This window comes from Xiphophorus couchianus, chromosome 7 (genome assembly GCF_001444195.1).
Source record: "Xiphophorus couchianus chromosome 7, X_couchianus-1.0, whole genome shotgun sequence".
Taxonomy (NCBI): Eukaryota; Metazoa; Chordata; class Actinopteri; order Cyprinodontiformes; family Poeciliidae; genus Xiphophorus; species Xiphophorus couchianus.
Window position 1 is genome coordinate 2,092,243 of NC_040234.1, and position 14,493 is coordinate 2,106,735.

General features: G+C 45.8%; 2 protein-coding genes across 8 annotated transcripts in view; one reads left to right on the forward strand and one right to left on the reverse strand.

The window, feature by feature from the left end:
• Positions 1–7,811, forward strand: part of raph1a (Ras association (RalGDS/AF-6) and pleckstrin homology domains 1a) — a 70,457-nt gene extending 62,646 nt beyond the window's left edge. For 2 of the 3 annotated variants that reach the window (XM_028023699.1, XM_028023698.1), the window contains 2 exons: positions 190–320; positions 2,217–4,523. In XM_028023699.1, the coding sequence (XP_027879500.1) occupies positions 190–320; positions 2,217–4,523 (2,438 nt within the window). Of the gene's footprint in view, positions 1–189; positions 321–2,216 lie in introns of all 3 variants that reach the window. The other variant, XM_028023697.1, reaches the window with a different exon arrangement.
• A 656-nt stretch (positions 7,812–8,467) lies between these two features.
• The window catches only part of pikfyve (phosphoinositide kinase, FYVE finger containing), a 32,874-nt gene continuing 26,848 nt past the window's right edge, over positions 8,468–14,493 (reverse strand). For all 5 annotated transcript variants that reach the window (XM_028023693.1, XM_028023688.1, XM_028023689.1 and 2 more), the window contains 13 exons: positions 14,145–14,202; positions 13,920–14,048; positions 13,717–13,837; positions 13,371–13,466; positions 13,211–13,291; positions 12,205–12,296; positions 12,049–12,108; positions 11,490–11,666; positions 11,300–11,403; positions 11,100–11,228; positions 10,050–10,311; positions 9,886–9,960; positions 8,468–8,844 (listed from right to left, as the gene is read on the reverse strand). In XM_028023693.1, coding sequence (XP_027879494.1) covers positions 8,729–8,844; positions 9,886–9,960; positions 10,050–10,311; positions 11,100–11,228; positions 11,300–11,403; positions 11,490–11,666; positions 12,049–12,108; positions 12,205–12,296; positions 13,211–13,291; positions 13,371–13,466; positions 13,717–13,837; positions 13,920–14,048; positions 14,145–14,202 — 1,500 coding nt within the window. In that variant the 3' untranslated portion in view covers positions 8,468–8,728. The remainder of the gene's footprint in view (positions 8,845–9,885; positions 9,961–10,049; positions 10,312–11,099; positions 11,229–11,299; positions 11,404–11,489; positions 11,667–12,048; positions 12,109–12,204; positions 12,297–13,210; positions 13,292–13,370; positions 13,467–13,716; positions 13,838–13,919; positions 14,049–14,144; positions 14,203–14,493) is intronic.

Consider the following 14,493-nt stretch of genomic DNA (forward strand, 5'->3'; position numbering starts at 1 on the left):
ACTGCATGTTGATGATTCGGAGTAGTTTGATTCAAGCTTGTAAGGGGACAAATGTAAAAGTGGCAGCAGTCTGGCCCCTGAGGAATGCAGTTTGAAACGACTGGTTTAGTCCCAGTAAGCCACGCTGAGCATCATGACCTCATAATGCTGCTGTCGACTCAACCTCTGACCTCCTGGTGAACCCTACAGAGTCGCAGTCCAACCACTCCAGTCAATCAGACAGCGGCGTGTCAGAGCTGACGTCATCTGGACACACCCGCTCCCAGAGTGTGGTCAGCTCCATCTTCTCTGACGCCTGGAGGAGAGGAACGCAAGGAGAGGTGTGAACACACACACACACACACACACACACACACACACACAAAATCATCTTTGGCCATCATTTTTATTCTCTTCCCACAATTCCTTTTCTGCTTTTCTAGCAGCGTTTAAAGGTGAAAGGACGAATGATGGTTCCTCTCTGTGTGGGGGGAGGAGGAGGCAGTGGAGGTTAGACAGGAAGTGATGTAACAAGCATGCGAAGTCTTTAACAGCCTGTCTGTTTGGCATTTGTGTTTGAAGTGAAGACGGACTAAAGCAGCAAACTGGGAATGATGGGAAATCTGCAAATAAATAAAGGAAGAGGCAGAAATAAAGAGACATTATTTACAAATACTATATTAAGAATATTATAAAAGGTGCCATACTACAGAGGGTGTATAGGGAAGAATTTTTTACTGTCAGAATTCCCATATTAAAAAGCAGAGCATCAGATCCCAGCTGAACAGATGCACCATGAGACTAAAGCCAGCTCAGCGCGCCGGCCTCACTGCATTCCCACATGGATAATGAGCGTGTTGCTGCACGGCTTCTCTACTTCCAGATGCTTCAGTGAAACACCAGCGTCCAGATCTGTTCTCAGGAAACGCCAGCAGTTGGCCGTTTTCCACGCCAGACGTTTGTTTGATGGCAGGATGTGTTTGGAATGGGACCGGGGGAGTGATGGCCCAGCTGAACAGAGTTCAGCATGTCCTCTGCTCCATCCTCACTTCCTGTATTCGCTTGTTGTTCTTTACGGCTCCTCTTGCTGAAACAGGATCTGATTTCAGAACATCTCCTGTCTCTTAAATCAGGGCTGTCCAAACGTTTTTTCATCAAAGGGCCAAAAAATGAGTTATATCTAATTAATACCTGCAAAAATGTTATTGCAATTTTTTAAAACTTTGAATTGTTAAGCAAATAAACTAAACATGAAATATTTTAATGAAAAGAAAAAAACAGTCTGAGTTTTGTAAAATTTTCTTATGAAAATTCTACAATTTTAAAGGGAAAGAAGGACAGAGAGCAGAGGGCAGCAATCTGCCTCTAGACCTGCAGATAGAGTCAAACTCAATTTGATTTTGGGCCTTATTAGGATCATGGACAGTCTCAAAAGGTCAAAGCTGTCTGCATTCAATAAGTACTTCTTAAAATGAAATATTGCGCATCTTTTCACTTTGTAATTTTGATTTATTTTTTGCAGTCATAATCACAGATTTTGCAGTGCTAATTTAGAAATATTTGCAAGGAATTTTGAAATATTTGTGCTTATGTATGACATTAAATGTGACTTGTTAATCGCCACATCAATCCCACCCAGACTATAACTTGACATCAAGTACAGCTAAGCTAGCAGTGTAGTAGAAGTAAGAAATACTGCCACCTGCAGGTGGGAGTTAGCCTCGCTTGAACCATGGATTTGACTATTTTTGCAGAAAAATGCAATGGATTCAAAATGATCAATTAACATGTAAAAACTGCAGGGACTGACTGGTTGATTTGCGTGAATTTCCACAATTGTGGAATCGCAAAAACCTGGAGGGACAAATTGATGTAATTATCAGTAAACAGATAATAATTAAACAATTGATTTGATTGATCAAATAATCTTTAAGCACACAACTGTTATCTTTAAGGTCTTATTTATGTAGCTCTCTAGAGAGCCACACAAAAAGCTGTGGCGGACCATATTTGGCCCCCAGGCCTTGACTTTTACGCGTGTCTTGAAGGATACCTTAATCTGGATTTCTGCTGAGTGAAGACAGAAGGAGCATTATTAACTGCTTATAACCTTCAACCAAATCTTGTTCTCCTCTGTTTGGTTTGATGTCGGATTTCTTGCATCTCGTTTGTTTTTAGCAAATCGTACGTTTTATTGTATTCCTCCTCCCTCACCACTTCTCTTCCTCTGTCCACAGATGATGAAGATGGATCCCATCAGTAGGCCCATCCCGGTCCAGATCCCCAGCCTCTCCCCCCAGTCTCAGACTCCGCCTTCCCGGAGCAGCTACACCGATGGGCTCATCCCATCCGAGGACTCCTCCTCTTCTCCGTCCCCGCCCTCGCCCCCTCCCCCACCTCCTCTCGCCGTATCCAGTATGGGCCACCAAGGAGCCCCTCCTTCCTCCTACGTGAAGTACAGCACTCTGGCTCGCCTGCAGAGCCAAAACCAGGCTAGAACGCAGCAGGTTGCCGGCGCCGGTACCACTCCCCTTCCCTTGCAGAACTACAACACCCTCCCAGCTTCTTACGGCACCTCTCCGCCATCGCCCCCTCCTCCTCCTCCACCTGTGGCGCCGGCCCCTGGCTCAGCCATGGCTGCCCTAAAGTTCGGTCTGCCAAGCCCCAACTGTCTCCCGCCGCCGCCTCTGCCAGAGGAGGAGGCACTGGAGCCACACAGCCTCCCAGAGGGCCTGGATGCCAACGGTCTGCCCCCTCCTCCCCCTCCAGAGCCCCTCCCCAACCCCTGCCCCCAGCTCTCCAACTCAGGCCTGCAGCAGTTCCTGTCACAGAAGTTCCCCAACATGGTGTACGACTTCACCCCCTCAGCGCTGCAGGACGGTTCCCCAGCACCCCTTCCACCTCCCACAGAACTCTCCCCCCCAGCATCACTACAAGTTCTCCGGCCTCTGTCTCCCAATGCCCCCCCACCCGCTCCTCCCAAAACCTTCTCTGGTGGATTCCCTCCTCTGACCGCCCCAAAACCGTCTGGTCCTTCCTCCCTCCCCATCGCCCTCTCCCCGGTGTCCCCCACCCAGCCGTTTTCTGGACACTGCCCTGTCAGGAAGCAGCAGAGCTTCTCGACGGGACACTCCCCGAATCAGCCCCCCCCCACACTACCCAAGCAGCACAGCCTCTCCTCCAAGAACCTGGCCATCTCTCCCTCTGCCTCCTCCTCATCTGTCTCCATCGCCGCGGCTACCTCCTCTTTGGTCAAACAGATTGTCAATCAGTTCCCAGGAAACACTTCCCCCATACCTCCTTCCAGCTCTGCTCCCCAGTCCCCTCCTGCAGTCAAGGCCAAACCAAAGTGGCAAATCGGGGGCGCTGCAGTGCCACAGTCACCTGAATTCCCCCCACCTCCCCCTGACGGCTCCTTAGGAGACTTTCCTCCTCCGCCGTCTTCCTCTTCCAAGTCGGGCTCCCCCATCAAGAAGTCTCCCTCAACCTCCTCCACGGGGTCTGCCAAGCGTGGGCCTCCCCCAACCCCACAGAGGGCCTCCTCCATGAAAGACCCTCAGGACGAGCGGCCCAAGAAGGTGGAGAGTCTGTTGAGTAAATTTGGTCAGGCCCCCCAGATGGGAACATCGTCGAGCTCCTCCTCAGCAACAGGATCTCCTTCCAAAGACTCCGCTTCCCTTCCGGCACCGCTCCCCAAGCCGGGGAAGCTGAACCTGGCCAACCTGCCTCTGGTCATCCAGGGTCTGCAGAGTGGCCAGCAGCATCAGTCTGACTTCCCCTCGCCTCCTCCCCCACCTCCTGCCTCCCAGCATCCTCACCTGGATTCATCAGCCGACTTTTTCCCTCCCCCGCCGACCGAATCGGAGCTCTTCCCTCCCCCGCCTCACCCCTCTGAGTTCCATCACCCTCCCAAGGTCGCCGTTGTGAACCCCCAGCCTCAGATGCAGCCTCCTGCATCGGCAACATCTTCTTTCTCCTCGTCATCATGGAAGCAAGGCTCACTGAAAAAGGGGGCGATGCCTCCTCCGGCAATGAACCGGCGCAGTAGCAACACAGCTCAGTTCGAAAACACCATCTCACTGCCTCTCTCGCCTCCACCACTGTCCCAAACCCCACCCCCCTCCCTCTCGTCCTACTCTTCCTCTTCCTCCTCCTCCCCCATACCCCCTACCTCCCCAAAGTCAGCAGCGCCCGCCTCCCTGGCCTTTAAGCCTCACTTCCTGGAGGACCTGAACCGCACGCTGAAGAGGAAATCAGTGTCACGCCACGGCTCGCTCACCTCTTCCCACTTGATCCCCTCCTCCAAGATGGAGCCCGTGGGCACAATGGACGACATGGCACTCCTGCCGCCTCCCCCCCCAGAGCTCCTGCCTCAACAGCATCAGCAGGGAGTCCGGGGACACTCTCACACCCTGTCGCGGCACCACGGGCGCTCCCAATCGGCCAAACATGGCAACATCTCAGGCTATGCAACGCTGCGGCGAGGCCCGCCTCCCGCCCCTCCCAAACGGGACCAAAGCACCAAACTGACCAGTGAGTGGTAGGAGACGGTGACTCTGACTGTAGCTCATTGACCAATCAGGTCCCGTTGTTCCTGCGGAGAGGAAAAACGCCCGTCTCTTCTCGGTCTCCTTTGGATTCCAAGCAAGTGGCGAAGCAACTCCTAATCTCAGATTAATCCTCATTATTCCCATCATTACATGTTTAATCCAACATGAGTAACAATTTAAATATATAAATATGTATATGTATATAGTTAGCAAGAGAGAAAATCACCCCTCCAGCTTTTTTCACATCTGTGCAGCTTTGCATTGAAACATATGAAAGACTTGAAGTGACGTTTAGCTGCGATGTACCAGGTACTGCATGAACCAAGGAGTCAGGGGAAGGAACCACGGAGGAGGAAGGTCGATGATGATGATGATGTGTATAGAAGTGTATATTGTGAGAGGTGAGGGGGGAAGTGTGTGTGTAGGGGAGGGGCAATCCTAGAGGGAACATTGCCATTTCTTCCACCCTGTTTTTTTGTTTTTTTTTTGCGTGTTTTTTTTTTATATCAAATTATTTAATACTGGAAAAATATTGTAATAATTATTTTGAATTTTAAGAAGTGGAAGAGGAGAATGAGTTTGACTGGACATGTGACTGTTTTCTACGAGGACCTGCTTTACCAGGCTCCCCCTTTCATTTGATCAAACTGCGTTTCGGCTGATCTGCTGGTTGGTGAAACTGAACCCTGACGGTTCCCTCCTGCCAACCTGGATCGGTTTCCCACCATCAGAGGGTTTTTGTCTGTTCAGACCCTTTGAACTTTTTCACAGTTTTGTCATGTAACTACAATGGAATACAGGGCCATACTGATAAAAAAAATAAAACAATTAAATTACAAGAATAAAGTTATAATATGTGTTTATTCTCTTAATACTATGACTTTATTTGAGTATTATTCTCGTAAATCATTTCTTGGAATTTTATGACTTTATTCTGGTAATTTTATTTTTTAATTATTTTCTTGGCATGGCCTCAATACTCCATCCTATGTAACACACTGCAGCATGTTCATTAGGATTTATTGTGGCAGACCGAAACACAGTAGTGCATAAATGTGAAATAGAAGGAAAACATGGTTTTCAGTTTGGTTTCCGAATAAACCGGGTCAGTACATTGTAGAATTACATTTAGATTAATTCAGTAATGTTCTCCACCTTCTTCCTGTATTTTCCTTCATATTGCTCAGTCTGTCTATCTCAACCCATTGACTTGCTTCCTTGATCTGACTGGAGAAAAACAGCCCCACAGCATGATGCTGCCTACACCATGATTCATTATGTCTTCAGGATGATGTGCAGGACTGACTTCTACTTTCTACATTTATCCTTCTACATTTATGCATTCACTTGTGTTAAGTCCAATGTGACCATCTCAAGTGCATTTTTGTAATGTTTACAATATGAAGCAGTTCAAGGGGCGTGAAAACCTTTGCAAAGTGCTGTTGATGTCAACCACATCCTGGTTTCCAGAAGATTCCAGGGGCCGGGCCGGGGACAGGCTGGGATTGGTTCGAATGTTGAAATGTACAGAACAAACACCTCTTTTTTTTTTTAAATGTCAGTTAGAAAATCAGCTGGTAAGGTTAGCCACGTTAAGCCCCTGCGTCATTTGGTAGTGTTGCACCAGTTCTTATGTCTTCCCTTCCCTCTACGTGGGGCAGAACCTGTTCCAAGCTGGGAACTGGATTCAGCCCAGACAGGCTGCAGTAACCCAAACCAACAGCTAGAGCCAGATTACAGCCAGTGACAGAACAAGCAGGCAGCCAGAGATTCAACATCTGCCAGAAAGATGTGAGCTGGTGCCAGCACCTCTACCACTGCAGTCTAACTCTGGCTGAGCTCCACCACCAGCTCCACCTGGTGGCAGTTTTTTGCTTCACATATCCATCACTAGTTAGTTTTAGTGTGAGCAGCTCTAGAAATGCCCTGGGAACAAGTGCCTGGAAACAAACAGCTCCCTCTGCTGGCAGGAGTGTAGAATCATCACATACCAGCTGAGGACACGCCCCTCTGGATGCTGAGGACACGCCCCTTTGGAAGCCTGAACCAGCTGAACATCACCTTTAAGTAACTGTGACCTTTAGGGAGAGAAGGTCTGTGTTAGACTGCAGGGTCACATGAATCTCAAGCGTGGCTCAAAGGCAACTTTCTTGAACCTGAACCGTTTCCAGGGAAACTGCTCTGTTTGCGTTACTTCGTCTTCAGGACAGGAAGTCGACGATTATCTTTCCAGGCCTGTTTTCAGGCCTGAAGGTGACAGTAAAACGCTGACTGGAGGTATAACTCTGGAGCCACTAGAGGGCGGTATTGTGGCCTGGAAAATATATAAAATCTGTATTTTATAAATTCTTTTAGATATTATCCATTGAGAACGAGCCCTCGTTGTCCAATGAGCTGAGGAGAATATGGCACAATAATTTAAAATCCCCCAGAAAACAACAAAACGAGGTTAAACTACTGAAAAAAAAAACAACTAAGACTGTTTTAAGGGGAATACTTTCTTAATTTGACAAGCTGTTTAAAAGACCATAACCCATCAGAATTAAACTCTTTTAGACCAAAACCCGAAAGGACTTCTGATATCTTTAGTTATTTACACAAAAGGTGAATCTTATTTATTGGGTATAGTGGAGAAATGGCTCCATCTGAACACTTTGAACCGAGCTGCCTTGTTTTAAGGGAGGCGTGTGGATCTGATCCGGGTTAGGGATCCTCAGTGACACTGTGACCCCATACTGACCCACATCCCTCTGTTCTGTAGGTTTAATCACACCTAGTTCCCTTTGTTTGGTTAAAAAAAACAACCTGGTGCCAAAAATCCCACTGAGCTGAAAGTCGGGAGAAAACGTTCCGGGTTGTTCCATGGACGGTTCAGATGAAGGTTTTCTGCTCTTTAATCTTCCTGCTGCACACAGCTGACCCTGCTTCAGAATGATCCTGCATGACACCAACACCACCAAAACAAGAGCACAGAAGCCAAAAACGTCGACTTACTGCCCTAGTTTAAACCTTTTATGTGCAATTTTCTTTGTTTATGAGCTATGTTTTCTGTCAGCCCTGCTCTGATGTCGGGCAGCGGACTTCCTCTGAGAAGAGCTTCTGATGGACTGAAAGGAAAACACACACCTGGCACATGCAGTGGTGCGTTCAGGTGACTGCCAACACCAGACAGTTCTAAACTGTTGGGTGTCTCATCTGAGGACACGGGCAGAACGGCCTGCTGCTGCTGCGGCTGGTGTGAAACTTGCTGATGCATTTCAAATAAAGGAGGAAAAAGTCAAAGAACTGCTTCATGTTGAGTTTTTACACACATTCACTTCAGTTCTTTCAGGTATGAGTTGCAGAAACAGCATATTTCAAACCATTTATTCTTACATTAATGAGAATGAAAGGCCACAATTTAGTGTATTAGAAAATTAGAATATTATAAAAGATGAAAAAAAACAAGTTATGGTTAAAGAAGCTGGCTTTGCTGTATTCAATCATATCAATGGATAGTTGAGTGGATGGAAAAAGTGGGTAGGAAAAGAAGCACCAGCCACAGGGATATCTGCTGCCTTCAGAGACCTCAGTGACCTGGAGCAATGAGGTCCATGAGATGACCTCAGGCCTGTTGTGTTGTGTGACTGGATTAATGAGGTTCTACAGGTAGTAGGCTCCTCAGTGCACCACTCCCCAACGCTACTGCAGCCTTTAAACATAACGCCATGATAGCTCCATCCATCTAGAGTTTGATCAGCTTCCCTGTCTGATGAAGAGAAACACCTGCAGGGTGATGCTGCCACCAACCTCAAACAAGAACAGCTGATTTATCACAGGATGCGTTCAAGTTCACAACAGTTTCTGGGAGATCAGAGCTCTTGAGATGAGGGGAGTGTTTAATGAATACAGACCAACTCTGAGTTGGATGTTACATGAATGAATGAAGTACAACAGTCCATAGTTAATAATCTTTAATAGTTACATAATCTCTGTACAAATACAAACATTAATTACAGGAAGCGGTTTGTTTGTTCAGCTGAATGTTTTTGAAGGTCCACTCAGTAAATAAACCAAACAGAAAACCAGAACCTCTCTGCAGCACCGCGGGGTCCAGAGTGTCGCTGCAGTGCGTCCAGCAAGGCAGAATGAATGATGTGGAATGATGGCGAGTCAGGTTTGGACTGCTGGGTGTCTGTGCACAGTGGGTCAGGTCTGGCTCAGCAGTTGATCCCCAGACCGGTCCAGTGGTCCGGCACCATCAGAAAGTATTTATCCATGGCCTCGCAGAAGCGAGCCCTGTACAGCTCTGGGGAAACCACGGTGGGCATCTTCCCTGCAGAGCAAACGCAGAAGCTCACCAAGAACATCCAAGAACTTTGTTCAGAAGAAACGGAACAGAGTGGACTCACCATGTTTCAAACACTTTTTTTTTTCTTCTTAAAATCTTAAAGTACTGATGCTGTACTAAACCTCCATTTATTTTATTACACATTTAGTTTATGAACTAAATATTTAGCTTGGAACCAAATATTTAGCTAACAAGTTAAATATCAACTAAACATTTGGCTAACTAATTAAATAAGGTAGCTAAATTTATTCAGACATTCATATTGTATATGAGGTATGTCACAGTTTGGTTCCACCACTGCTAAAAGGCTTTTCCATTTGTAAACTCATTACAGTCAAACTAAACTACAGGAGCAGTTAGTGTGAGAGACTGTAAAATACCATTTAGGTAAAATTATTTCAGTCTGCTGTCATTTTCTGTTCAGGTTTCAGATCTTGGACTACCGCTTTATTGTTTCAGGAAATCATTTTAGCAATGCTTACCGCCTTGAATATTTTTTAAATTGACTAATGTTTTACGTGTTTTTTCTTACAGATGTCACTTATTCTTCTGATAAATATTTACTTTAAGTTACACAATACACTGAAATCTGTTAAATCACAGGTTAAGAATGGTATGTATGCCAATGTAATTTTTTTTTAATTCTTCCCATCAACCTGCTAGGAAACTACAGATCAAAATTAGCCTCTCTGGCTAAATTTGGCTTATTTACCTGATGAATTGTCTCCTTTATGAAATAAATAAAATTCAAATATTTGCAACTGTGACACCAGATGAACACAACTTTGAAGAATGAACCCTCATTTTTTTCTGTTAGGCTAAATTCAGGGAATACAGATGTGAATTAGCTTGTGCTATAATCTGGTGCAGCGCATCAAATGATTACTTTTATGTTTGAGCTGTACATTGTTCCTTTCCAAACAAAGTCTATTACTTCTAAATAACCCAAATTATTGCTGTTAACTTTTGACTGAAACTACAAACGGCACCCCATGAGCTTGACAGAAGATCTGCCTGATGAAGTACCTTGCCCTCCCAGAATTCCAGTGGATTTGACGACCATCTCCAGTTTCTTGTCCCAGGTAAAAGTCCTGATGTAATCTGGAGCAGACGGCAGAGGAAGCACCATCAGCACTCAGCTTCTGACCCACAACACAGAGGCCTCCACGCCGCCCCCCGCCCCCACTCACCTATGATCCCCACCACCAGCTGGTCAGTGGCGTCGTCCCGCCCCACCAGCAGGGAGTAATCGATGATGAGGTGGCTGGACAGAAAGTAGGCATCACTGTGGATGGCCGCCCTGAGGATGGCCTTGCAGTGGGAGCGGATGTAGAGCGGGTTGTCGTGGATCAGCTTCAGGAGGTTCTCGTCCAGCAGAACCACCTCGCAGCTCTCCTTCCCAGAGTCCGTCTTCACGTTCCGATTCCTCAAAGAGCCCTTCAGGTCAAACACCTACAGGAAACCTCAGTGGTCAGCAATTTCATATAGAGGACTGAAGGAACACAGAAAAAAAAACTAACAAAAAAAAGAACTCTCTCACACACACTAGATACATACCAGACTATGGAGCCCTCTAGAGGACATGGGGAAAAACATTCTTTTGCATTTCCTCTCAAGACTGAGACTTACTTTCTGCTGTAATATAAGGTTTTTCCATGCATGTTAAGGTTTATATCTTTTTCTTTGGGATAGAAATGCACCACAAACCTATTTGCAAAATGTAAAAGCAAAATAAATCAAACATAGTTCTTATCACGGGTTAATAAAGTCATCTGATAGTTTTGATTGTGTTGCTTTGAGTTGGTAATAAAGGGCCGTTTTCATGTGCAGTTCCATCTCAGCCTTACACAAACAGACATGAACATGTAGTGAAAACATTGATTTTCAATCAGGTTTTTTTGCACCAAAGAGCTAAAAAAAATATAAACATGTTTTCTGTAAGATATTAACATCACTAACATACATGGAAAAACCTTATGAGAACCTTGTATAATAGCAGGAAGTACAGTGGCCACCATAAGAAAGACTTTCAGTATTCACTTATGCCACATAAATTGATCAGTACATTATTGTGAGGAAATGCAAAAGAAAATAAAAAAACCTCCATGTCCACTGGGAGGCTCCGTACCACACACTACCTGGTCACACAAGACAGTCTTTATTTTTTTCTTTAATGTCCCTTTAAGGGCCCCGTAGTTTCAGCAGTACTCAGAACACAACCCAGCTGTGAGCTGACCCACCTGAGCCATTTTGCGACCGTAGAAGAGGTTCTCCATGACCAGTAGGTCCAGTTTCTTCTCGGCGTTGTTCTGGGAGTTCTTGTATCCGATCCGGTAAACTCCCAGGATCTTGGCCAGCGCAGTCGGCCGCTGTGAACCAAACCTGGTTAAACGTTGGACCACTTCGAGCTGACAAACAGAAACAGGAGCTGCTGGCGTACCTTCTGCTGCACGGCTCCAGTGATGTAGGTGAAGTAGTGCGGAGCAAAGTCCAGGAAGGACTGGACCTCCAGCCGGGGCATCTGCTTCAGGATGAAGCGGTCGTCTAGAGGAGACAAGGCGACGGGAGTTTGAATTTTAAGCCAAAGATTTAAGCAGATAGAGCAGCCTTCTAGAGACTTCCTGTCTAACCTTCAGTGGCGTAGAAGACGGCTCCAGACTTCCCTCCTCGGGCCTGCCAGTTCACACAGTGGGACAGCGAACGGACAAAGTCCTCCTCGCTGCTCTCCATGATCTCCTCACGCATCCTGTGGAACTCCTCGGCGTAGTAGATCCGACAGTAGAACTTGGCGTTGGCGTCTGAGAACTCTGAGCAGGAAATGAAAAATGCTCAGATCTAACAGGATGTGTGATCTGAGCCCAGAGAAATGATATTCTCATAGCATCTACACCTGTTAGATCATAGAGCTGGATTTGATTCAGCTGATAAGCAGCACTTAGTGGATTTACATCATATTTCTCTGACAGACTCCAGTTATGATAAAATATTTATTCATTTAAGGAGTTTCACAGGGTCTAATGCTCATGTCTTTATATATGCAAAGACAAAGCTTGAAGACAGCTTACTATATGTTTTTACTTTTCTTAAATTTATCCAAAAATGTATTTCAAATCCAGCCAATTCATAAAAGCAGCAGCTTAATATTTGATTCTGTTTGTCCCAGAGAAAATCTAGAAAACAGAGACTTACGGAGCTCGATGTGTGGGTTCACCGTCTGTTTCTTCTGCTTATCTGCTGAATCGGCATCCTCTGAAAATGGGAACAACAGAAAGCTTAATGTATTTTCCATCTGTCAGTCTGCAGTGAAATGCTGCTTTTGTTTCGTTAGAAAGTTTGGATCCGTACTGAGAGGCTCGCCATCGGCGCTGATACGACTCTGCTGCGCCGCCAGAGAATCGCTGGGCCTCGCAGGGCTGCTCTTCACCCGACTCTCTGCACTGCACACACCCAGAGGAACCAGAGGTCAGACCTGCTGCAGCTGCTGTTCTGAGACACGCTGACATTTGTCAGGTAGTCTCACAACTACCTGACAAACTATTTCAGGCAGTTTGTCACTAGAAAGTATCAAACTTATGTTCAGCCACCGGAATGAGATTTTGTGTTTGTTTTTGTGTTTCTATTAGCAATCAAAATCACAGATTTTGTGGCACTAATTTAGAAAATGTTTTAAGGACTTTTTATGATATTTGTGCTAATGAATGTGGCTTTTTTTTTTTTAAATGTGGCTTTTTTTAAAATCCCCATATCGAACACGGACTTGACATCAAGTAAGGCTGAGGCAGCAGTCTTTTTAACTCAATGTTAATGGCCAAATTTGAGAAAAATGTGCAGTAAAAAATCTGAGAAAAATGTGTGAATCTGTAGATTTTGTGTGAACTTTGAGTGAGTTTTGCAGATTAGTTGAAAAGCTGGAGGGACTTATTCATGTAAATTGGAGTCTAGAGGGCCACATAAAGAGCCATGGGAGACGGGGCCTTCCAGGCAGTAGCTCCACGGCTTTGGAATGTCCTCCCAGAGTCTCTGAGAGCCACAAGGTGTGGAGGCCTTTAAAAAAGGTCTTAAGACACACCTTTTTAGATCTGCTAGCTTTGTTAAATTGTAAGTTTTAATTTGTTACCATTTGGTGCGAGATGTATTATTGTATGTTTTATTGTACGTTTTATAATCTATTTTCGTCTCTGTAGCACTTTGAGATTTCTTTGAAATGTAAGGTGCGTTACAAATAAAATGTATTATTATTATTATTATTATTATTATTACAGGGAGCCACATTTGGCCCACGGGCCTTGTGTTTGACACCTGGTGACATCAAACCTGCCGAAGCCGTTCACATAACATGAAAGCTGAGTACCCGACAGGCTGCTGAGCGTCGTCTCCGGCTGCGCTGGACGACTTGGACAGGTCGTCCAGTGCTGTTTTGTACTCTTTGCAGCTGGAGAACAACAGAACCAAACAGCAGGTCAGCAACACTGAGCTGAAGCAATCAGAAGGTAAAGGGGGTGAAAGGTCACCTGAGAGCAAAGGCGATGATAGAGCTCGGCTCACGCTCACACACGGCGATGGGCACCCGCTCGTGTTCGTACATCAGATAGTGTTTATCTGGATCACTGTAACACACACACACACACACACACACACACACACACACACAACCAACACCATCTCATTAAGCACTTCTCTATTAACTGCAGGGTTCACTCACATTTTGATTCCAAAACGACACATTTTACAAGAGATCAAATTTCATTCTTGTCCATTTTTATAACAGAAATGCAAAGTTCACAGTGGATATATAAACAGATGGATGTCTGTGAGCCCTTCTTCCAGCTCAGGAACTAACTCTGACGCGACACTTACAACGGGATAGGGATGGGGTTGTAACTGTTGCCGGGCAGAAAGTTGGCCAGGATGGCTTTCATGGTGGATTTCTCCTTCACCTGGCTGTCGGTGGAGCCCAGCAGGTGGCCGTCAAACACATCTGGAACGCCACAGAATCAAAACGTGAAGAGCAGAAGCAAAAACAATAAAGCGGATGTACATGGCAGAGTGAATCTGTGAACCTTCTGGGATGCTGACGGAATCCGGTTCACCGAAACTGGGTCCAGCTGTGGTGGAATCAGCTCCGGGGTCTCCAGGTGACGGCAGCAGGGACGAGGTGGTTGAGGGCAGCGGGCACAGGTGGCGGTCCTCTGATGAGAGAAAAACAGCAGCTTCACACAACACCACCTGCAGGAAACCTTTTATTAGGACAAAGAATATCTGTCCTAATAAATATTTGAACCCACCTTTCTCCCCATTCTGGACCACAGGGGACGGATTCCGAGGAGAGGAGTCCAGAGAGCTCTGCAAACACAAAAACATGGAGGATTAGCAGCCAAAACACTTCAGCTGCTCACACTGGACAGGAAGCTCACGAGGGTCGGTCAGCTGAATAACACATGGTCTCATTTCAGATGCTTCCTGTCCAGTTAGAAGGGAAGTGAGGAACCAGAGAGCTGGAATATGAAATACTAGAATGACAAAATAAAAACTAGCTAGCTCGGTCAGGAAAAACTACAAAAATGGTTCATTCCTTAATAATCAGCCTTTTCATCAAACTATAGTAAACTGGATGCTTTACAAGGTTAGAAGACA